The sequence below is a fragment of the Periophthalmus magnuspinnatus genome, chromosome 4 (genome assembly GCF_009829125.3).
Source record: "Periophthalmus magnuspinnatus isolate fPerMag1 chromosome 4, fPerMag1.2.pri, whole genome shotgun sequence".
NCBI lineage: Eukaryota > Metazoa > Chordata > Actinopteri > Gobiiformes > Gobiidae > Periophthalmus > Periophthalmus magnuspinnatus.
The window spans coordinates 19511595-19533581 of record NC_047129.1 but is presented as its reverse complement, the minus strand read 5'-3'; the positions used below and the strand labels follow the sequence as shown (position 1 = coordinate 19533581).

The 21987-nt window shown below is 40.6% G+C and overlaps 1 protein-coding gene across 2 annotated transcripts in view; it reads right to left on the bottom strand.

Annotated features, from left to right (window-relative positions):
• lrp8 (low density lipoprotein receptor-related protein 8, apolipoprotein e receptor) overlaps positions 1-21987 on the bottom strand; it is a 269034-nt gene that overhangs the window by 8998 nt on the left and 238049 nt on the right. For both annotated transcript variants that reach the window (XM_033965471.2, XM_055221522.1), the window contains exons 14-17: positions 15573-15714; positions 9469-9621; positions 6578-6976; positions 1303-1371 (exon numbers count right to left, since the gene is read on the bottom strand). In XM_033965471.2, coding sequence (XP_033821362.1) covers positions 1303-1371; positions 6578-6976; positions 9469-9621; positions 15573-15714 — 763 coding nt within the window. The remainder of the gene's footprint in view (positions 1-1302; positions 1372-6577; positions 6977-9468; positions 9622-15572; positions 15715-21987) is intronic.

Below are 21987 nucleotides of genomic sequence, written 5' to 3'. Positions count from 1 at the left end.
CTTCAATAGCCTCACTCCAGATTGGCCCTTTGGTTGCTATGATACCCGCGATCAGAATTCCAAATATGGAACTCTGCTCCAAATTAGCCGCTATAACTGTTAGCCTGGATGAGCTTCATTTGATTGGAGCCGACGCTGTGGGTGACGCCACACTCCACGTCTTTATACAGTCTGTGTATGTGACACTCGGTTGCTATGTCGACAAGGATTGGTCAGTTACTGGTCAGTTTGGACACTGGCTCTAGTGAGTTGAGACTGCTATTGTTCTTTATTTAATTTGGGTCTTGTTTTGGGTCTTGTTTTTGGGATACGGCCGATAGTCACCCTTGTGTTTCCTCACATCAGAACACTGCAATACTATTATTAACACTATTAATAATACTACTACTATTGTTTTTATTTAGATTTTTATTAGGAAATACTTAAAAGGGAGATTGGAAACTCCCATACAGAACTCAAGTCCCCAAAGTAAACTGATGCTATAGAGATGGGGATTAGTGTTAGTCTCATGTTAAACCGATGTAAATTTGAATGCACTGAATATGAAACTAATGCAATGTTTTTAATGTTTGATCAAGAGCTCTGTAGAAATACTTCAGCTGCTGTGAATCCAGAGATTGGAACATGTGCCTTTTATCGTTATGTGTTAAGTTGTTTTTTTTACATATACATTTGTTATATGTTATGTTATTTGTTATGTTATTTCTTTTAGTACAAGTAAAATAAGAATGTGAGCTGTTCAGATGATGATTACAATAATACATTTTTGCTCAAATGTTGATGTTGAGCAAAATTCAGCTCAAAATCACCACATTTGAAGCTTTATAAGGCTCAAAATAATAATAAGTACTTTTACTTTTTAACAGGTACTTATATTGAACAGGTACTTTAATGGTGCGTTCACACTGGGGCGTCAAGAACATGTTGGACGCCTCTAGTTGGACGCCTTGGCATTTGAGGACAAACGCCTCTGCTTCTAGAGCGTCCGTTGCAGTCTGCGAGTGCCTTTGGATGTTTTGTTTTCCCTGTGTCTTTGTGAACGCTGCAGACCAGGTTTTACTTTTACTTGAAAGCTCACAGCACGGTTAACAATTATTAACAAGAAACAAATGGATATTATAATTTATCAGTAGAACACTAGTATCAAAGCACTCAAACAGTCGCACATCTCCACAGCCGACCGCAGCATGCTCACGACAAGCAAGACACAAAATGGAGGATGAGGAGGGACAAGCAAGACACAAAATGGAGGACAGGGAGGAGGAAGCCCAAAGCAGAGACACCACAAGGCCCCATACTCACCGATAGGAATGACGATGCCCAGCACGGCCACGGTGATGTTGTTCCCTATGAGGTAGTGATCGCCGGCAGCTGCAGACAACACAACAAGACACACCGAAAGAACGAGAGAAGTTTAAACTCTAAACACCATCCTCAAAGACATGCCCGAAGGAGAAGACCAAGACTATGTCTGAATGTCTCCCTCATCCCCTCACCCCTCGTTCACTCCACAACCCCGCTCTCTTTAGTGGACTCTATAGAGACTCATTCACAGAGCGAGCGGGTCATGTGAAAACGCTGATAAAACTTGATTTATGTCTTAAATACTGATCAGATTGGACTGGCTTTATGGACTAATAATAATCACACAAGTTTATGTCAAACTGGATCTCATCTAAACAGACGGGAACATGTTTAACACACAAACCCTGCATACTTAGGTTGAGTTCTTCTCTCAAACAGAAAACACTCTGTTCCACCTTGTGATGTCATCGTGTGGTGTTACAGGAATTGCTCTGCTGTGTTTTTAAACTCCACACCCCTTCACTAGAATCATTTGGATGATTTCAGCTCTGGAATTGCCAATCTCTACTGAACTAAAGGTAAAAGGAGCTGTTATCTTGAAAACTACCACTTCATGACATCACAAAGTGGAACAGAGCATTTTGAGCTTTGGAGATGTAGACAGACTAATAAAGTGTTAAACATGTGTGAATGAAACAAAACACAACTCCAGGTCTGTTTTTGAGGAGGGAACAGCATTAGAACATGACATGAAGCTCACAAGAGTTAATTTTGTGTAATATAGGAGATTTAAAGTGCATTAGTGGCCTCAGTCTATCCAGTGTTAAAATGTATTCCATTTTTGAGAAGAAAAATAACCCAAAAAAAAACTAAACAAAAAAAACCTTTTCCCTATTTCAGTTAGGGTTAAGATTAGACACTCATGAGATCTTACATTCTCTTGTATCATGGACACTGACATTCCTTTATTCTAACTTTTCAGTTCATTGGATTTTTTATACAGTCAAAATATTTTCAAATTCTGCCCTTCTGGGCTGTGCTATTAATCAAATTTAGTTTAGTTTGATGAAAATATTTGCAGATGGTAATATTCACCATGGGACTTTTTAACTCAACATTTCATCATTCCTGTACTGTATTATATTATTCATGTCCCTATACCTTACCTTTAAAAGCTATATTTATTAGTTTTAGTGAGACTATTTTAATTAAAACTAAAATAACTATGATTTTTTTTATATATTTTTTTATCCAAATGGGTGGTGTGATGCTAACTAAATGCACTGCTCTGTCTGCTCTGTTAGACTTTAATCTGAGCTTTGTTTTAACACAATCTGAGCAGAAAGAGCTGGTTTATCTGAACTACAACAGGTGAGCTGATTTGTGCGGTTAAACAAGTCCCTCTCAAATAGCATTAAAGTCACAAGCTAGCTAGCATTAAGATTAGACAACAGTTTTCCAATGAGTCACTCTGACCTTTTTGTGTAAAATCAAACTCCTAAACAGGACCATGAACTCGGACTGACCATAGGCTCCTGAAAATGTGCTCTTTAAACCACTTTTGTATTTTTTTCTTGAGTTTCAGGTGATCTTAAAACTTATCTGACAGTGTTTGCTAATGTGAGCATTGTGTCTCCATAGTAACTGATGAATATTCGGCCAATAGAGATACATGTAGAACCCCCCCCCGGAGTGACTGTAAAGTATTAATTGTTGACAAGATTAGCATCAGCACAGGAAGCTAGCAGACAGGGCCAAAAACATGTCTGAGCACTGTCCTTGGACCAGATGTTGTTGTCTCTGTGTCTGTTTGAAACTCCAGGTGCTGATGCCACAAAGGTCTGTACACAGGCTCATGTTAGAGGTGTGTGTCTGTGTGTGTGTGTGGGTGTGTGTGTGTGGGGGTGTGTGTGTGGGGGTGTGTGTGTGCGTGTGTGTGTGTGAGTGCACTGAGCCTGACCACTGTGGCTTGTGGCTCTGGAGATGTTCCACATTCATGCTCCATTTTCATTGTCTGTCAGTCCCACCTCTCTTTCTCCTCTCTCCTGCACCCTGCCCCCTCTCACGTCTCTCTCCTCCTTTCATCCCCTCTCTTCTCTGCTCCTTCTCCCTCTCTCTCCATCTATCCCTCTCTCTTCATCCTCTCTCCTCATCAACTTTCCTCTCAAACCTCACTCTCACTTCCCTCTTCCTTTCTCCTCCTCTCCCTCTCCTGCTCTCTCCCCCACTAGTCTGTGGCCTTCCGTGTCAAATATTTTTCAAGATATGGCCCTCGGTGAAAAGAGTTTGGTCACCCCTGGTTTAGTGCATCAATTCAAATAAATGTTGTACAACAGTGAATCCGAGCTCCCGCTGTCTGAGGCGGACGCACTGCAGCCTCAGGGACCCCCCGCCCGGGTACGGAGGTCCAGGTCACATCCGGCCAGAAGCACTATAATGGTCTCTCCTCATAGACTGTATATGTAAATACAGGAAGTGATCATGGTGCGTTTCCAGCTCCATCGGCTCTGGCTCCAATTCACTTTCTATTGAAAAACTGTGTCCCCTCTCTCTGTAACTGCTGCTGTCAGACCTGTCACTTTGGACTTTGTTCGTATTAACTCGCTCTACTTGATCCTGGAGTTTTTAAGTAGCTATTTTGTCCATCAAGATATGGACATTAATAAACAAATCAAGTGCCGTCTTTCCCCGAGGTCACTCCTGCTAGTGTTAGAAACAAGTTTGATCAAGTTTGATTGACAGTGTTGCTATGCGCCCGCTCCCTGCTAAACCAGTGGTATGGACAGGAAGGGGCGTTACCTTCAACAGCCTCACTCCGGGGCTGGCTCTGTGGCTCTTTGGCTCTGGCTCTTTGGCCTGGGCATCTTGGATCATTTCCGCAGTGAGTTTTACATCTGAATTTAGACTTATTTTGTTTGAGGAATTGAGAATATTTAAAAGGTGAATTTCAGTATGAAGTTTGAAAAACACTAAAAATTGTAAACTTAAAATTTCATTGACAAAACGATTTCTTCAGAAAGTCTGTCTGTTTGAGTTTGTTTGATGATTCTTGTTTATGGGCAGAGCTTTGAAAACTGCACAAAGGCTCAAGACAAAGATGACACAATCTCGGCTCCGAGTCTGAGTATAAAGCACAAGAAAACATGTGAAAGAACAAGGGAGAGAGAAGGAGAGGGGAGGGGAGAGATGAGAGGGAGGGGAGAAAGGGATAGGAGAGAGGAAGGGAGGGATGGGTGAGAGGGATGAAAGGGATGAGAGGGATGGAGAGAGGGAGGGACCTGTCACTGGTTCACTTTGACATCTGTGTTACTTGCAGCACTGGGGATGTGGCAGACTCATGGAGCGAATGGTGAGAACATGAAAAAGAGGGAAAGAGAAGAGAAGCAGAGGGAGATGGACGGATGGACCCAAGAAACCAGAGGAAATGTGTAAAGTCCTGTTGAAAATAGCAGCTATGAGAGACAGAAACAGGAGGGGGCAGCACTGAGTCTGAGCGCGGGCTGTTTCTGAGGATCTTTATGCAGGCAAAAGAAATAAAAACAAACTGAAATATTAGTCACTACGCTCTGATGATTTTTAAATCCCTGTTTAAGTTTGTATTTCTGTACACAAACACTTTGCAATCAGTTTAAAATAAATACAATTCCACTTTCAATATATGCCCCAAATATTCTCATGGCATAAATAGAAGTATTGAATGCAAATAGAGAGTAAGAGCCGTGCTATTTTTCTTAATACTGTTGCTATTACAAAAGTGTTTTATGACCATTGACCGTATAAAGACGTGGACTAAGTGAGTGTGACGTCACCCACAGCGTTTGGCTCCAGTCAAATGAAGCTCACCAAGGCTGCAGTTATAGCGGCTAATTTGGAGCAGAGTTCCATATTTAGAATTGGGAAAAACAAACTGAAATATTAGTCACTACGCTCTGATGATAGTGATGTACTCGGCCATTCAGTGTTTTATTTTGTTTTTTCTTTACGTTTACAACTTTGTACATTTCAGATACAGACAGAACAAATCAAATATATGAAGTAAGATATATGGAATTTTTAAAAATATATTTAAATCCTAAAAGTATCCACTATTTGCTTTGTTGAAAAATATTTAGTGTATTTTTTTAAACTATTTTTTTCTTCCATATCTCGGTCGTGTATTTAAACTTTGAATGACCTCCTCATAAAGAACACATACATGAGCTGTTCTCTCAGGAGTAGCAGTACGCACATCTAGTATTCACTTTGAAAATATTACTTATCAGTGGAGTTGGCTGCAGCGGCGGAGTCAGACATTTTTGTTTGGAGGAGCTATGGGGAGGGCTATGTTCTTCAATGGGGGCCTCACTTAACATGTTCATTTAGCGTCTCATAAGGATGTGAGCGCACTCCATCCCTCTGCCATGTTTGTATTGCAGTTTAAAAAGCAGTCAGCGTAATATGGAATTATTTTGAACACGGTTTGGTTATTTGAGGCTGGATGTGCTATGAAAGTGGGGCAAAAATCTTTGAGGGAGCTATGGGGGAGCACTGGCCATTTGATGACAGGCTAGGGCCCCCTATAACCCCCCCAATGGCGCCGCCCCTGCTCGGCTGGTTCATGTCTTTCATCAATGAGAGCTTCTTACATAGAATCTAATAAAAAATCTAAAAAGAACCTCAAATATGGAAAAGAAACATTTTTTAAATCCCTGTTTAAGTTTGTATTTCTGTACACAAACACTTTGCAATCAGTTTAAAATAAATACAATTCCACTTTCAATATATGCCCCAAATATTCTCATGGCATAAATAGAAGTATTGAATGCAAATAGATAGTAAGAGCCGTGCTATTTTTCTTAATACTGTTGCTATTACAAAAGTGTTTTATGGCCATTGAATTTGGAACCACGAGTATCATAGCAACCAAAGAGTCAATCAGGAGCGAGGTTATTGAAGGTAACCCCCCTTAACGGCCACACTGCTGGTTTAGCAGGGAGCGGGCTCTTAGCAACACTATCAAACCTGTTGTTAATGCTAGCAGGAGTGACCTTGGGGAAAGAAGGCTCTTTTTTGTCTGTTCATATCTTGATTTACAGACACAAGTGAAATAAATTAATACGAACATTTAAGAGGAAAATGACGAGTCTGACAGCAGCAGTTACAGAGAGAGGGGACACAGTTTTTCAATGTAAAGTGAACTGGAGTCAATGGAGCCAGAAGCGCGTCCATACTTACTTCCTATCTGGAACACGGCGGCTAGCAGGTTAGCTATATCCACAGTTACACTTCTTACCTCTATGTGACAGATTGCCGTTGCTCTCCCTCTGCACCCCGTCTGGAGCAGTGGGCCCGAGCAGGGGTGTGTGTGAGGAGGTGGGCGTCTGCTGGGTGCTGCTGCTCTCTGTGCTCCTGCGGGTGCTCCCGTGGGGGCTCCTCGGGGTGCTCCTCTCTGTCGTGGTGGTCTGGATCTGCTCTGTGGAGGTGCTTTTGGGAGGTGGAGGCGTGGTGGAGTGCGTTGTTGTCGTTGTGGAGACAGGTTTACTTGTGGTAGTAGTTGTAGTAGTAGTGCTCGTGGTAGTTGGGGCTGGTGTAGTTGTAGTAGTTGTAGGAGGTGACGTTGTTGGCGTTGTGGTAGTAGTAGTAGTAGTAGTAGTTGTGGTGGTAGCGGAGGTGGTCGTAGTTCTTGGTCGGACTGTGAACAGAAAGTCAGAGAAAGTAGAGTTTTACTAGTGAGTTCAACAGCAAATTCTAGTCAGTGTGTTGGGGAAAAACATTGAATTCGAGGGTGTGTCCAAAAAATAAACTGTATAAAGACATGGACTAAGTAAGTCACCCACAGCCGATCGGAGCTTGCAGTTATAGGGGTGAATTTGGAGCGGAGTTCCATCTTTGGAATATCGAACGCGAGTATCATAGCAACCAAAGAGCCAATCCAGAGTAAGGCTGTTGAAGGTAACGCCCCTTCTCACTCACATCGCTGGTTTAGCAGGAAGTGGGTGTTTAGCAATGCTGTCAATCAAACCTGTTGCTAACGCTAGCTAGAGCAACCTCAGGGAAAGAAAGCACTTGATTTGTCTCTTATTAATGTTCATATCTTGATTTACAGACACAATAGTGAAATAAAAAAACAAGGATCACGAAGAGCGGGTTAATATGAACATTTTAAGAGCAAAATACAGAGAGAGGGGCCATAGATTTTCAACAGAAAGTGAACAGAAGCCAGAGTCGATGGAGCTGGAAGCGCGCCCATGCTCACCTATTTGGAACGCATCGGCTAGCAGGTTAGCTATGTCCATTTACATATACAGTCTATGGATGAAACTTTTGACTGTTGTTGTTTAAGCACTACCAGTGGAAGGTTTGGACACACCCTCTCAGTCAGTTAAGAATAATAGAATTCATTAAGAGTACTGTTATCACTGTTATCACTTCTATAAGAGTCGCAGTATTGGCATAGGATTGGCTTTAGTCAGTGATCCTTTTTAGGTTTTGTGTCGGCTTTAACAACACAGCCCAATAGTCGTAGTCTCCTATAGCGATGTTCCTCCTCTAAGGTATACTGTCCTATATACAGCACATCGTCATTTGTTTCTCAGCTCTCTCTGTGTCAGCGCCTTTCCTCCTCACCTGCTGCAAGGTGAGACTCAGCCGAGCAGCCCATTAAGAATACCAGCTTAACAAATGCATGTGCGACTGAGGTGTCTGGGGAGAGGGAGGGCGGGTGTCACAGCTGGAATTAGGACAGTAGAATAATAATATGGGTGTCCGGGGAGCTCGAGTAGACTGGGGGTTACCTTGACCTCGATAGCATCTTCTTTATTGTTGCTATATTTATGAAAGAGATGTAATACAGGATTCTGAATACTGAAAAAAGATGGAACTATATTGTTGGGGTCAATATTTATCATATATCTTATTTTTCTTTACACTACTGGGAAATTTTCAGTTATTTTTTTGTCTATATGATCAGATTTAAGCCGTAAAAGTTTGAATAAATAACTTCTGATTCATTACAGACACAAACTCATTCTGCTGTTTATTTATTGCAACTCATGATTTTTAACAATATTGTAGATTTCAAATAGTTTTTTGTGGTTTAAACCTGCTGGGTTTTTGTATCAGTGGTATAAATGAGTCTCAGTATTATCATTTATCGTCTGTATTTACCTCGGCGATATATCAAACTTCCCCCTGGCATTTAAAACTAAACAGGATATACAGGTATTTTATTATTTTGTTCTTTTCCTGTGTAGTGTATCTGTATATTTGTTTTGCCTTGACTTTTACGTGAAGCTCTTTGGTTCAGCTCTTTGGTTCAGCTCTATTTGTTTGCTATAGAAATAAACTTGAATTGAACTGAATGAATTTTTCTAAAGTTGCTGATGTTTTGACCTGATTTATGGTTAATATCTCTGCCACAAAGTTCAATGTCTTCTCTGTCAGTACGAATAAACAGAAATAAAATAAATAAAACATATGTTTTCCCAATAGCTTCAGAAAGTGGAGCCATTATTCAACACAAAAAACATGATTGTTGTCAGTGGAATGGACTTTAAGCATAAGATTAATATGACAAGTTTGTGGAGCCAATCCCAGACTAATGATGAGAAGTTCAACATTTATGGAGCAGAAGTTTGTCCTTCAGCACTAAATCTCCCACAGAGTTATAAAGGCCCCGCATATTCTAGCACACCTCTGATACATCGCCACATTTGATTTTTTGCAGTGACGTCACACTGGGGGTGTTCTACATGCATCTCTATGGTGGAATGTTCAGCAGTTACCATGGAGATACAATGCACATATTAGCAAACACTGCCCAAAAAGATTTAATATAATCTCAATAAAAATGCTAATGCTAGCTAGCTTGTGACTGTGATGTTATTTGAGAGGGACTTGTTTAACAGCACAAATCAGCTCAGCTAATTCAGTTCTTTATGGTCAGATTGCATTGAAACAAAGCTGAGATTAAAGTCTAACAAAGCATCAGACAGAGCAGAGCCTCCAGTTGGCGCCGCACCCCCAGGAAATGTTGATGACATCAGCTGCAAAGTATCTGATGCTCCAGATCACCCGCTCCTACTTGAGACTACATAGAAATACATATGATCCATTGATAAGCCCAAACAGTCGGAGCTCCTGTCTCATGAGGGTACAGGTAAAGTGCACAGGTTTGTGTCTTACCGACAGCACAGCGTCTCATGTCGGGGCCGAGCTCCATGCCGTCGGGGCAGGCGCAGGTGTATTTGGGAGAGTGCTCTGTGATCTGAGGAGCCCGTAGACACAGATACTCACATCCCCCATTAGGAAGACTCCCCAGGTTACACGTGTCTGGAGCTGCACACACAAACAAAGGGAGTTATTAAGGATGGGTGACATATCGGTTCCAGTACCATATCGGCCAATCTCAATGCAGATACTCAAACCCGATATTCTTGGCGTTGCCAGTCTCTGAGTGCACTTTCTGAACAGACTAATGAGTCATAATGGAAGAGTGTTATATGGCTCTATGTGACACAAACAGATTACATTCATATTTATCCCAGATAAATACATTTTGTTATTATTTTTACTAAAGTGAAAAGTTCATTTGCGATTGTTACTTTAACATTGACTATATTTACGAATGGACATAGCAACCATGCTAGCCACCACATTCCAAATAGGAAGCTCCACTGGCTCCAATTCACTTTACATTGAAAAGCTGTCTCCCCTCTCTCTGTAACTGCTGCTGTCAGACTCGTCATTTTGGTCTTAAATGTTCATATTAACCCGCTCTACATGGTATTTGGGTTTTTATTTCACTATTGTGTCTGTAAATCAAGATATAAACATTAATATAAGTTTTTCAGTGTAAAGTAAATTGGAACCAGAGTCGATAGAGCTAAAAGTGCACCCATGAGCACTTCCGATTTGGAACACAGCTGCTAGCAGGTTAGTTATGTCCATCTATATATACAGTCTATGCACTAAACAACAAAATTATACAAAAAAACAAACAAACAAACAAACAAAAAAAAACAAAAAAACAAAACCCATAAAAAACAGCCAAAAAAATATTGATTTGTTTGCAACCTATTCCAAGTTATTATTCAGGTAAATAGCAAAGAAATATGAATAAATGTTCCTATTTTAAGCTTTAAGCCCTACAGATTGTTCTTCGATCATAGCAACACACTGGTTAGAATGTATGTGCTCAACGCAAACCATCTTTATGTAATAACAGCCCACTCAAAAGTATCATATGTTGGATCATGTTTATAACACATAGGAAACTCCACAGTAGCTTATGCACAATATGGAGTTTGGAGACCGCTGTGCACCCACCAGAAACCGCACACCACAGCCTTCAAAATATATAAGTTTCATATCTTTGTAAAGCAGAAGTTTGACAAGATCTATCCTTCTCAAACTTACTTTCTCTGCATATTCAAAGTGAAGTCTCCCACCACATGTCACACCCAAACTGTCAAAAATACTTATAACTATATTTTTAACCTCAGAGTTCCTCAAAAGCAGTTGCTACTTTCCAGTGTGTTTTTTATGATGTATTTTTTATCATGACCCATTTCTCAGATAGGAGGAGATGCTTGAGTTAAGGCAAGACTTACTCAGAACTTTTATTTACTATTTACCAATGAAAAAAGCATATCTGGTTTAGCTAATTCAAGACAAAAGTACAGCTTCTTCACATCATGTATGAGGACAGCCATCCACTTGGTCCTCTGTGAACCGAAACTGCATAGTTCCAAAAAGATCCTTGGCCTTTGCTCAGTCGCCTTTTCATTTCAAACCATCAGACAGAGGAATCAGCTCCAGACTCTGAAATTGTCAGTAAATTTGAATAATTTTACTAGAAATTTGAAAAAGCACATTTTAGATAATCAAACGTGTCCACATTAGTCTAGTTAATTTGTGATGTTCTGTTTCACTGTGAAAACCTGCACATAAGTGATTTTTAAAACTGGTTTGGACTGTAGGAAACATGCTGTACTGGACATGGACATTTATTCTATTTTAATGCAAATGTTTATGATGAACTGATAGTCTTATAATGTAATTGTAATGAAATGTGTATTTTTATGTGTGTTCAACTGTCCAGGGACTGCACATAGAAAGTAGCAGCAGCTAAATCTGGTATCAATCATCTTTTCTTTTGTAAGATTAATGAATTTGTACATGATCCCTGACAAATAAGGAATGAAGAAAAGAAAAAAAACAGTCACTCAGATCGCTTTACATCAAAGAACTGCTCACACATCCACATACTAAGTTTGGGAACCACTGCATTACACGACCAGTCAAAGGTTTGGACATTTTTTAATTTTAGTTTCTTCTTTATTTCTATGATTATAACCTTGTTTTACACTGAATTAAAATATCCTTCACCCTTTGCTTTTAACCCTGTTTACACTTTTGTCAAGTCTTGACCCTGAGGCTCAGCTGTGAAGTGAAAACCATTTCAGGGACATTATCATGAACACTCTGAAGAATTGAGGAAGAAGCCCCGGGGAAGACCCAGGACACTCTGGATGGAGGGACTATGTCGCTCGCCCGAGAATACCCTGCGGTCCTACCGGAGGAACTGGAGGAAGTTTCTGGGGTGTGGGAAGGCTGGGAGTCTCAGCTTAGACAACTGCCCCTGCGACCGGCAGCAGAAGAAAATGGATGGAATATAAAAAAAAATATTCCGTTGAGTTATTTAATTTTTTTCTTTACTACATAATTCCACATATCTTGCTTCATACATTTGATGTCTTCTGTGTGTTTGTAAAAGTAGAAGGTAGTAAACATAAAGAAAAAATACACTGAAACTTTTGACTGGTTGTGTACAACATTAAAAACATGAACACAAAACCTCTGGTACCTTGTTATTCCAAAGACGAGACGAGACATAATTACTTCTTGATGATTTTTATATCACAGACCTGAATATTTTGAAAAACTCTTCCCTCCGTTCGCACTTTCTCTGTGGAGTCTGTGTATTATTCATCTGAAATATTTTGGTCCATCCAACTGTGCTTTGAAGTTTTATATTTCTAACTGTAAGTGCGTCACGTGGCAGAAGTTTTTCTCCATGTTTTGGTTGGGTTCAGGCTTTATTTTTGAAAAGTTACTGTTCTGAGCCATTGCATCTGAATCCTGGGTGACAGTGGCTCAATTAGAGCATTTCTCCACTGATGTGAAGGTTGGCAGTTTGAATCCCGCTCTCAACATAAACATCATTAGTTGAGTGGTCAGATCCACTGATTCCAGCTCCCACAGATGAATGCTGTTGTCGTGTCCTTGGGTACAACATTTAACCCCCCTCATCTGCATGATAGACTATTTAAAATGTCCCCCACAGCGTTTGGCTCCAGTCAAATGAAGCTCATCGAGGCTGGCAGTTATAGCGGCCAATTTTGAGCAGAATTCCATATTTGGAATACCAACTGCAAGTGTCATAGCAAAGGAGCAGACAAGAGCTGTCAATCAAACCTGTTGCTAACGCTAATGGAGCAACTTCGTGACACAATTTGTCTGTTATTAATGTTCATATCTTGATTTACAGACACAATAGTGAAATAAAAACATTAGGATCATGTAGCGCGGGTTAATACGAAGAGTTGATGGAGCAGAAGTGCACCCATGATCACTTCCTATTTGGAGCGTGGCAGCTAGCAGGTTAGCTATGTCCAGTCTATGGTCTGTGTACACGGGTGTATGAATGTGCCCTTAAAGGTCCTATGTTACACAAAATGTACTCCTCAAAAACAGACCTGGAGTTGTGTTTTGTTTCATTCACACATGTTTGAGTAACACTTTATTATTAGTCTGTCTACATCTCCAAAGCTAAAATTCTCTGTTCCACCTTGTGATGTCATGAAGTAGTAGTTTTCAAGTTAACAGCTCCTTTTACCTTTAGTTCAGAAGAGATCGGCAATTCCAGAGGTGAATTCCAGGTATATGCAGTTTAAAAACACAGTGGAGAACTACTACTACTACTACTACAACTACAACTACTCCAAACGGCTGAAGGCATTTGTTTTGGATGTTGGTTTACGTATTGTAAAATAGGTTTTCTTATGTATTTATTCACTCAAGGCCAAGGCCATTACATTTGTGCATAGTTCTGTTTACATTATAACTTTGCCCTGTGTCTCTTATTAAGATACTGAGAATAATTCAGATTTACAGAATAAGTAAATGGTGAGTAGCCAGATTTTTATAAAGAGCTTTTCCACCTTCAAGGCTCAAAGCGCTTTACATCACATGGGGGCGAGGTGGGTTAAGTATCTTGCCCAAGGACACGATAAAAGCATTCATCTGTGGGAGCTGGAGTCACACCGCCAACCTGTGGGTCAGTGGATCTACTCGCTCAGCAAATGATGTTTATGTTGAGAGCAGATTAACACAGTATTTACTCACAATAACTTGCAAAAATCATCACCATGGCGACAAGATTGACAAAAGCCCAAAAAAATGCATAATTCCATTTTGCGTGTCTCCTGTCTGCTGCTAAAGCCTCTTTTCTATCTCGTCTTTGTTGGTATTTAGCAAACGACATGCAAACATTTGAGATTTTGGTCTCAGCGGATCTGTTTATTTATTAATGAGAGAACACAATTAGTTCCCCACTGGCATTCACACAGGCCTGAGCTGCGACGGAGACACACAAAAACAAAAGAATAGGACATTCGAGCACACAAAGCCCGTTGGTGGATATAGTGGAGAGAGGTGGATGTGCCGGAGAGAGCCGTGTGCGGTGGAGCAGGTGTGTGGAGGCACCTGGACCCATCCACAGCACAACAAAGAGCGAAATTAACATGCAGAACGCAGCCTGTCTAATGAGTCTCTATCAGAGCTCTGTTTATGGACGTGGGCGGTTTGAATACAGCACGTATGAGGGACACGCCGTTCTTAGATGGTGTAATTTCAAAGGGGTTTTATCAGGAAAAGAAAGCATCATTTGTGAAAAGGAGACGGGGGATGTAATAAAACTGATGAATGAGTTAAAAGAGATGGGTTTAATCCATAGACTGTAAATGTAAATGGACAATGCTAGCTGCCACGTTCCAAATAGGAAGTGATCATGGGCGCACTTCTGGCTCCATCGACTCTGGCTCCAATTCACTTTCTATTGAATAACTTGTCTTTCTCTCTGTAATTGCTGCTGTCAGACTCGTCATTTTGGTCTTAAATGTTCGTATTAACCCGCTCTACATAATCCTGGTGTTATTATTTCACTATTGTGTTTGTAAATCAAGATATGAACATTAATAACAGACAAATCAGGCGCCTTCATTCCCCGAGGTCACTCCTGCTAGCGCTAGTAACAGGTTTGATTGACAGTGTTGCTAAGTGTCCACTCGCTGCTAAACCAACGGTGCAGGGAGGGGTGTTACCTTCAACAGCTTTGCTCCAGATTGGCTCTTTGGTTGCTATGATATTTGCGATCGGAAATCTAAAAATGGAACTTGACTCCAAAATGTCCGCTATAACTGCTCTAGCCTGGATGAGCTTCATTTGACTGGAGCTAAACACTGTGGGTGACGTCGCACTCACTTAGTCCACTTCTTTAAACAGTCCATGGATCAGACTCAGATGAACTGAACTTTTCTCTCCTTAAATAAGATGATTCTGAGTCTGTGTGTTGAGGAAATAATTATTGGAATGAAAACAACAGCTCCAGAGACAGAAATGAGGCAGTAAAAATCAAAGAAACACATTTAGTCTGTCGTTCTGCCCATAACTTTCACTCCGCCAGAATGTGGAGGAACATTTTTCAAATAAAATGATGTCGGCACATAATCTCTGTTGGTGATTTTCAGATTCTGGAATATGATTATGTCTCACTCTCAGATGGGGCAAGAGACAGATCCTGTATTGATCATATTGTACTTTGCCATGAAATATCCAAAAGGTAAATTCACAAATATTGAACCTGATCATTTCAATTAGTGATTAGACCCAAGAACTCACTGTATTACAACAAAAACCTGCATTCTAACAATATTCATTTCAGCTCCGCCCCCTCTGTATTAAATATGACTGGCCTATAGAATGTGGACACAATAGTGAAATAAAAACATCAGGATCATGTAGAGCGGGTTAATACGAACATTTAAGACCAAAATGACGAGTCTGACAGCAGCAGTTACAGAGAGAGGGGACACAGTTTTTCAATATTTGGACTGCAGCAGCTAGGAGGTTAGCTATGTCCATTTACATATACAGTCTATGGATGTAATCTGAAACCCAGCAACACAGGGAAAAGTGTGCCCATCCCACCCACACTGGACCCTTACCTTGGGGCTGCCTCTGCTCGTGGAACACCACCAGATCCAGAGGGTTGTTCAGATGCTCCGCCACCTTCGCTACGTCGCGTCCAGTCAAACGGTTCACGCTGTAAATGGCTTCATCCTCGAGGTCTGTCCAGTAAATCCGGTCCTGCAAACAAAACAAAACAAACACGTGAGTTTAAATCCATCGGGAGTGAAGTGCTGCAGTGAATAGAGCCAGATTTCACCAATCACGGGCACATTTTCACAGCGGGGGCAAAAGGCTGGTTTCATTATAGGCCGTGTCTGTGGCTGATGAGGACAATCACTCCGGGTTTGTTTTGCTGTTTCCAATCCCACATTATCAGACAGCATTATCTGCATACAGCCTGGAGCATCTGAGCACGAGAAGCACATTCACGCTGGTTTATACCCTGTTTACGAGACACAGATGTCAAGCAAAACAACTCAACTCAATGTAACCAAGTACGAGTAAAGTACTGGACTTAAAGGGCTCATATGATGTTGTTATCTGATCTCTGTTCTAATGTTGTTTCCTCATCACAAACAGACCTGGAGTTGTGTTTTGTTTCATTCACACATGTTTAACACACAAACCCTGCAGATTTAGGCTGAGTTCTTCTCTCAAACTGAAAACACTCTGTTCCACCTTGTGATGTCATATGATAATACAGGAAGTGCTCCACAGTGTTTTTAAACTCCACACACCTTCACTAGAATCATTTGGATCATTTCAGTCCTGGAATTGTCAATCTCTACTGAACTAAAGGTAAAAGGAGCTGTTAACTTGAAAACTACCACTTCATGACATCACAAGGAGGAACAGAGCGTTTTGAGGTTTGGAGATGTAAACAGACTAATAATAAAGTGTTACTCAAACGTGTGAATGAAACAAAACACAACTCCAGTGTTTTTGAGGAGGAAACAGCATTAGAACATGACTTAAACCTCACAAGAGTTAATTTTGTGTAATGTAAGGACGTTTACGTAGAATTTTGAGGTATCTGTACTTTACTTAAATACATTTTACAGTGTGTACTTTTTACTTTTATTTCAGTACATTTGAGACTTTCAACTCCACTACATTTTTGAACTGGACTGAAAGGTAAAAGTACTTTTCATATGATTTGAGGGGTTATTTTTACCATGTTCGAAAACGTCATGACTAAAGTTTTCGAGTTCAAGCTTCAGCTTGGAGGAAAAAAATAAATACACAAAATTCAGCACAAAAAAATGTATTTGTATTGTTACTGTGACCAGAATCTGCATAATTTTTAATCAATATAAATACATTTACACTTGTGTGAAGGTGCCTGATTTGTCTGTTATTAATGTTCATATCTTGATTTACAGACACAGTAGTGAAATAAAAACACCAGGATCATGTAGAGCAGGTTAATACGAACATTTAAGACCAAAATGACGAGTCTGACAGCAGCAGTTACAGAGAGAGGGGACACAGTTTTTCCATAGAAAGTGAATTAGAGCCAATGGAGACGATGGAGCCGGAAGTACGGCTATGATCACTTCCAGTTTGGAACACGATGGCTAGCAGCTTAGCTATATCCTTTTATATATACAGTCTATGGGGACTACTTTACTGAAAAGGCGTTGTTACTATCTGTTTGTCTGTTTATTAGCTTGGGTAAAAAAATCAATAAAAAATGCTTCCTCCATTGACACTCAAAGTTTTGATGTAATTATTACCAAAACAGTGATGTGATTTGGACCTCTCGTGAAAGCAGTTACCATTGTTAGCTGGGACATTATCATTCTTAATATAATAAAATTAGCAAAGATACATCCCACTTTCCAAACACCTCTGTGACAATCCTCTTAAGAGATGCGACACCATACCATCATAAGCCGTCTGAGTGGTTATCGCGCTCGTCGCCGTGGAAACCTTTACTGATTGCTTCATAGCGACAACAATTAAGAAAAACACAGACGGAGATGAGAGACGACCTGAGACGCTGAAGAGGGCGCCACTTGAGAAGGTGCCAACCGGAATCTTTGGCCGTTCTATTTGTTATGGGCTTCGTAAAGGTCAAGTATGTCTCAGGTTAAACCATGGATCCTATTCCCGAACACACGGGTGGGAATTGTGCATGTGGCAATAATCCCACAGAAGAATTTGAGCAGGGTTATCGTCAGACGGAACCTTTCCTCCACCAATCCCTTTTGAGAGATTGTTCATGTCTTCACCGGCCTTGATAACCTTTGGCCATGACAGCTCTGTAGCCGCCGTGAAAGACAAATATCCGCCATGTTGGAAATACAAACTCCCATCTATCACTTCATCTCCTCTTTATGTCTCACTGGACAGCATCTCTCTATAAGGCAGTGTCAAGTTTTTCTTCCTTTTCAATTTCAACTTTTAATCTTGCCGTCTGTCATCCGTAGTGACCTTCAGTGCTAGCTGGTCACGAGTTCTTTCAGTACGGCGAGGATGGATCGTAACATGCAAACACGCATTGTAAACATAATATTTTTATGGTTTACTACTTACTTTGGATGTAAACCTAGTATCTCTTGTTCACTGGTTGCTTCACTCTTAATTTCGGTCACTAACAACCATAACCATTCTATGATTTTATACTGCCTTTGTGTCTTTGAGCAAGGCAATTAACCCAGCTATGAATGGACTAATTTAATCTGGTTTTAATGAATTATTTTGAATACCAAAGCCACCCACTCAATCATAAACATTTCTGGACAGTTCAGAGTGGATTTAAAGAGCCACTGTGTAAATGTTCAAGTCAAGGGTGTGCCATCAGCTTGTCTTCGTGGAAACGTTTACGCCTTTGCCTGGAATGTTTCACCGTATGGCATTAAATATATCTCCACAGAGGCAAGCAGGTAATGACACGCTAACTTAGAGGGGCCACAGTTTTTGGAGTTGATGGAGCCGGAAGTGCGCCCATGATCTCTTCCTGTTTGGAACGTGGCGACTAGCAGCTATGTCCATTTATATTTGCAGTCTATGGGTCAGATCTGTGGAAAGGCGACCGTGTTAGAAAGCATGTTTTTCCAAGGTATTTTTTTACCTCACAAAAAATACCTGAAGTTGAAAAAAAAACACGGTAGATATGCTTAATGCCAGACAATAGAGCATTTCAGGCAAAGCATTAACATCTCCATGAAGACGTGACCATCCACCTGAAAAGTTACAGAGTGCAACTTTAAGGCATTGAAGTTGATTTAATGGATCGGAGCAAAGTGGAACTTATTAAATGCATAGAAGAGTAAGACAATTATTATTAATATTACAATTGATTTAAAACTCATGATGAAAATATTTCCTCTCTATCTGTCTGCGTCGAACTTAATTAGTTTTTTCAATTTCCAGAGTCAATCTCAGCTCTGTCTCTGTCTCTGACCTCCAGCTGCTAGCAGGTCACACCTCTGTGTCTGCCTCCTGTTTGTGAAGATGTCCCAGAACTGGAGCTGGACCCCTCAGAGCTGTAACCCTTGAAACTGGGCCCCTCAGAGCTGGAACTCTCAGAGCTGGACCCCTCGAAGCTGGACCCCCCAGAACTGGACCACTCGGAACTAGACCCCTCGGGAACTGGACCCCTCGGAACTGGACCCCTCGGAACTGGACCCCTCGAAGCTGGACCTCCCAGAACTGGACTACTCGGAAATAGACCCCTCGGGAACTGGACCCCTCGGAACTGGACCCCTCTGAACTGGACCCCTCTGAGCTGGACCCCTTCGAATCTGGACAACTCAGAACTGAACCACTCAGAGTTGGACCCCTCAAAGCTGGACCCCTCAGACCTTGACCCGTCGGAGCTGGACCCCTCAGAACTGGATCCCTCTGAGCTGGACCCCCTCAGAACTGGACCCCTCTGAGCTGGACCCCTTCGAATCTGGACAACTCAGAACTGAACCACTCAGAGTTGGACCCCTCGGAGCTGGACCCCTCAGACCTGGACCCCTCGGTGCTGGACCCCTCAGACCTTATATATATATGCCCAGGCTCCTGACAGCTGTGTCACATTAGCGATGGTGCGTCTAACTGAATGTGAAGGCTTTCGGGGTCAAAGAAGAAAGAGATTTTTGTCATGATCTTGTCCCTGAAGAATCATCACAAGAATGCAAAAGTTTTGATTGACGTGCGGGTAGAAAGGCTGCGATGTCTGCTGCGTACTTGAGAGAGAGATAAGGGAATGCAATGGGATTTATAATGCAGACTATGCCTCAGCTTTGTACTAGTGCAAAAATATAGTTTGGCACAGAGTTTAATCTAACACACAGAGGGGATCAGATTAGGATAAGCATGAGAAGATATTGAAATTTAGTGGCCAAAATAATTGCGATTAACGATTATATCACAATAATTATTCAAGTTGCTGACAGTTTAAATGCTATGGATATGAATAATTATAATTTTATTCAAATTCCAGTATTTTACATTGAAAACTATGTGCAAGTTACTACTTTAACTGTCTATATTTTAGCCAGTGGCCTTACTGAAACATCCATGTTCTCATTTTGATTATGTGTAGATTAAAATGACCGATGAGCCGGATGTTTAAAAGAGAAGCCAAAAATCAAACTGACAAACTGATCCAAATGTCAAAAACAATTCCACTTGTAATATTTTATCTTAATATATCTGAATATATGTGGAATTCAGCTGAGAATATTCTGGATGAGCAGGGCCATGAATTGAAATTTGGGGGCCTGGGCCAACAAGTCTCACGTGGGCCCCTCTCTAATACAAATTAACAGAATCCCCTTCACCCTTTTACCTCCTGTTGCAAAATAAAGTCCAAAAACTGTTTATCCTTGTTAATTTCAGACCTCTGCAAAATAATTACAGATTTATTATTCTATCCATGATTCAAGCTTGTTTTTGTTAGCATAAAAGTAAATCTCGCTAACACCAGCATGCTAGCACTCTTCGCACATCTACCTTAGCCTGTCACGATAACACGTTTTGAAGCTCCAGAGAAGTATCACGATGAACAATAATACTGAAACTAATTTATGCCAAGGACACAAAGCAAGACAACTATCAACTCCCCTGTGAATAAGTGGTTGTTTTTTTTCTGCACATTCTGGCGATACAATGGCGATTATCTCTATTGGTGATATTCACAATTATATAAAAAAAAATCTCCCAAACGATTATTGTCAACCCTTTTTATCACGATTAACGATATTATTGTTTATTGTCCCATCTCTTATCAGGATTGGGTGATATGGCAATAAAAATGAAATGCGATCAGATCCATGCGCCGATTCAGTTCATTCAGTTACGATACCGATTCTGATACTACTTTAAGGATCTTAACTTGAAAGGTTAAGAGGTTAACTAGAAAACCACCACAGAGCATTTTGAGCTTTGGAGATGTAGACAGACTAATAATAAATTGTTACTCAAACATGTGTGAATGAAACAAAACACAACTCCAGGTCTGTTTTTGAGGAGGTAACAGCATTAGAACATGACTTAAAGCTCACAAGACTCCATTTTGTGTAATACAGGACCTTTAATATGGGACTATTAAGATCTGATGCTGTATTTGTCCTATAACTCTTCTCTGAATTCTTCTCATTCTAAACTTATTCAATTAGTTTTCATTGGTTTAACAGAATCCCCTTCACCCTTTTACCCTTTTGTTGCAAAATAAAGTCCAAAAACTGTTTATCCTTGTTAATTTCAGACCTCTGCAAAATAATTACAGATTTATTATTCTATCCACGATTCAAGCTTGTTTTTGTTAGCATAAAAGTAAATCTCGCTAACACCAGCATGCTAGCACTCTTCGCACATCTACCTTAGCCTGTCACGATAACACGTTTTGAAGCTCCAGAGAAGTATCACGATGAACAATAATACTGAAACTAATTTATGCCAAGGACACAAAGCAAGACAATCTCAGTGAACAGACGAGCAATCATCAACCTTTTTGAAACTGAGAGCTACTTCAAAGTACTGAGCGATAACAGAGCTACCAGTTTAATGACACACTTCTGTAATAACAAAGTTGCCTGGTTTACCTCATTTTATTTTATTATTAATGATATTCTACGTGAAGACGCCAAACTGTGCTGCTCGGTGGGTAGTTAGCATCGTAGCTTTTGTGACATGTATTGAAGCGTCTCTCCACGTTGTGCCGATTTGTCGCCACAGTCGTCCCGACAATGAGACACACACATTTATCTTTCACGTTAGTAAAAAAAGAACTCTTCCTCCCAGTCACTGTGAAAATGATATGTTTTCTTCCTGTTTTTCTGCCTTTTGGGGGTAGAAACCGCATCCATCTTCTCATGTTTGTAGTACTTGCTAGCTTATCTCAGCAAATGCCACGGTTTGTCATTCACACAAGACTGACCTGTGAACCATATGACGTCAGAGTTCATATATAATAACCTTATATATAATATTTATAAATACATGTAAAGATAT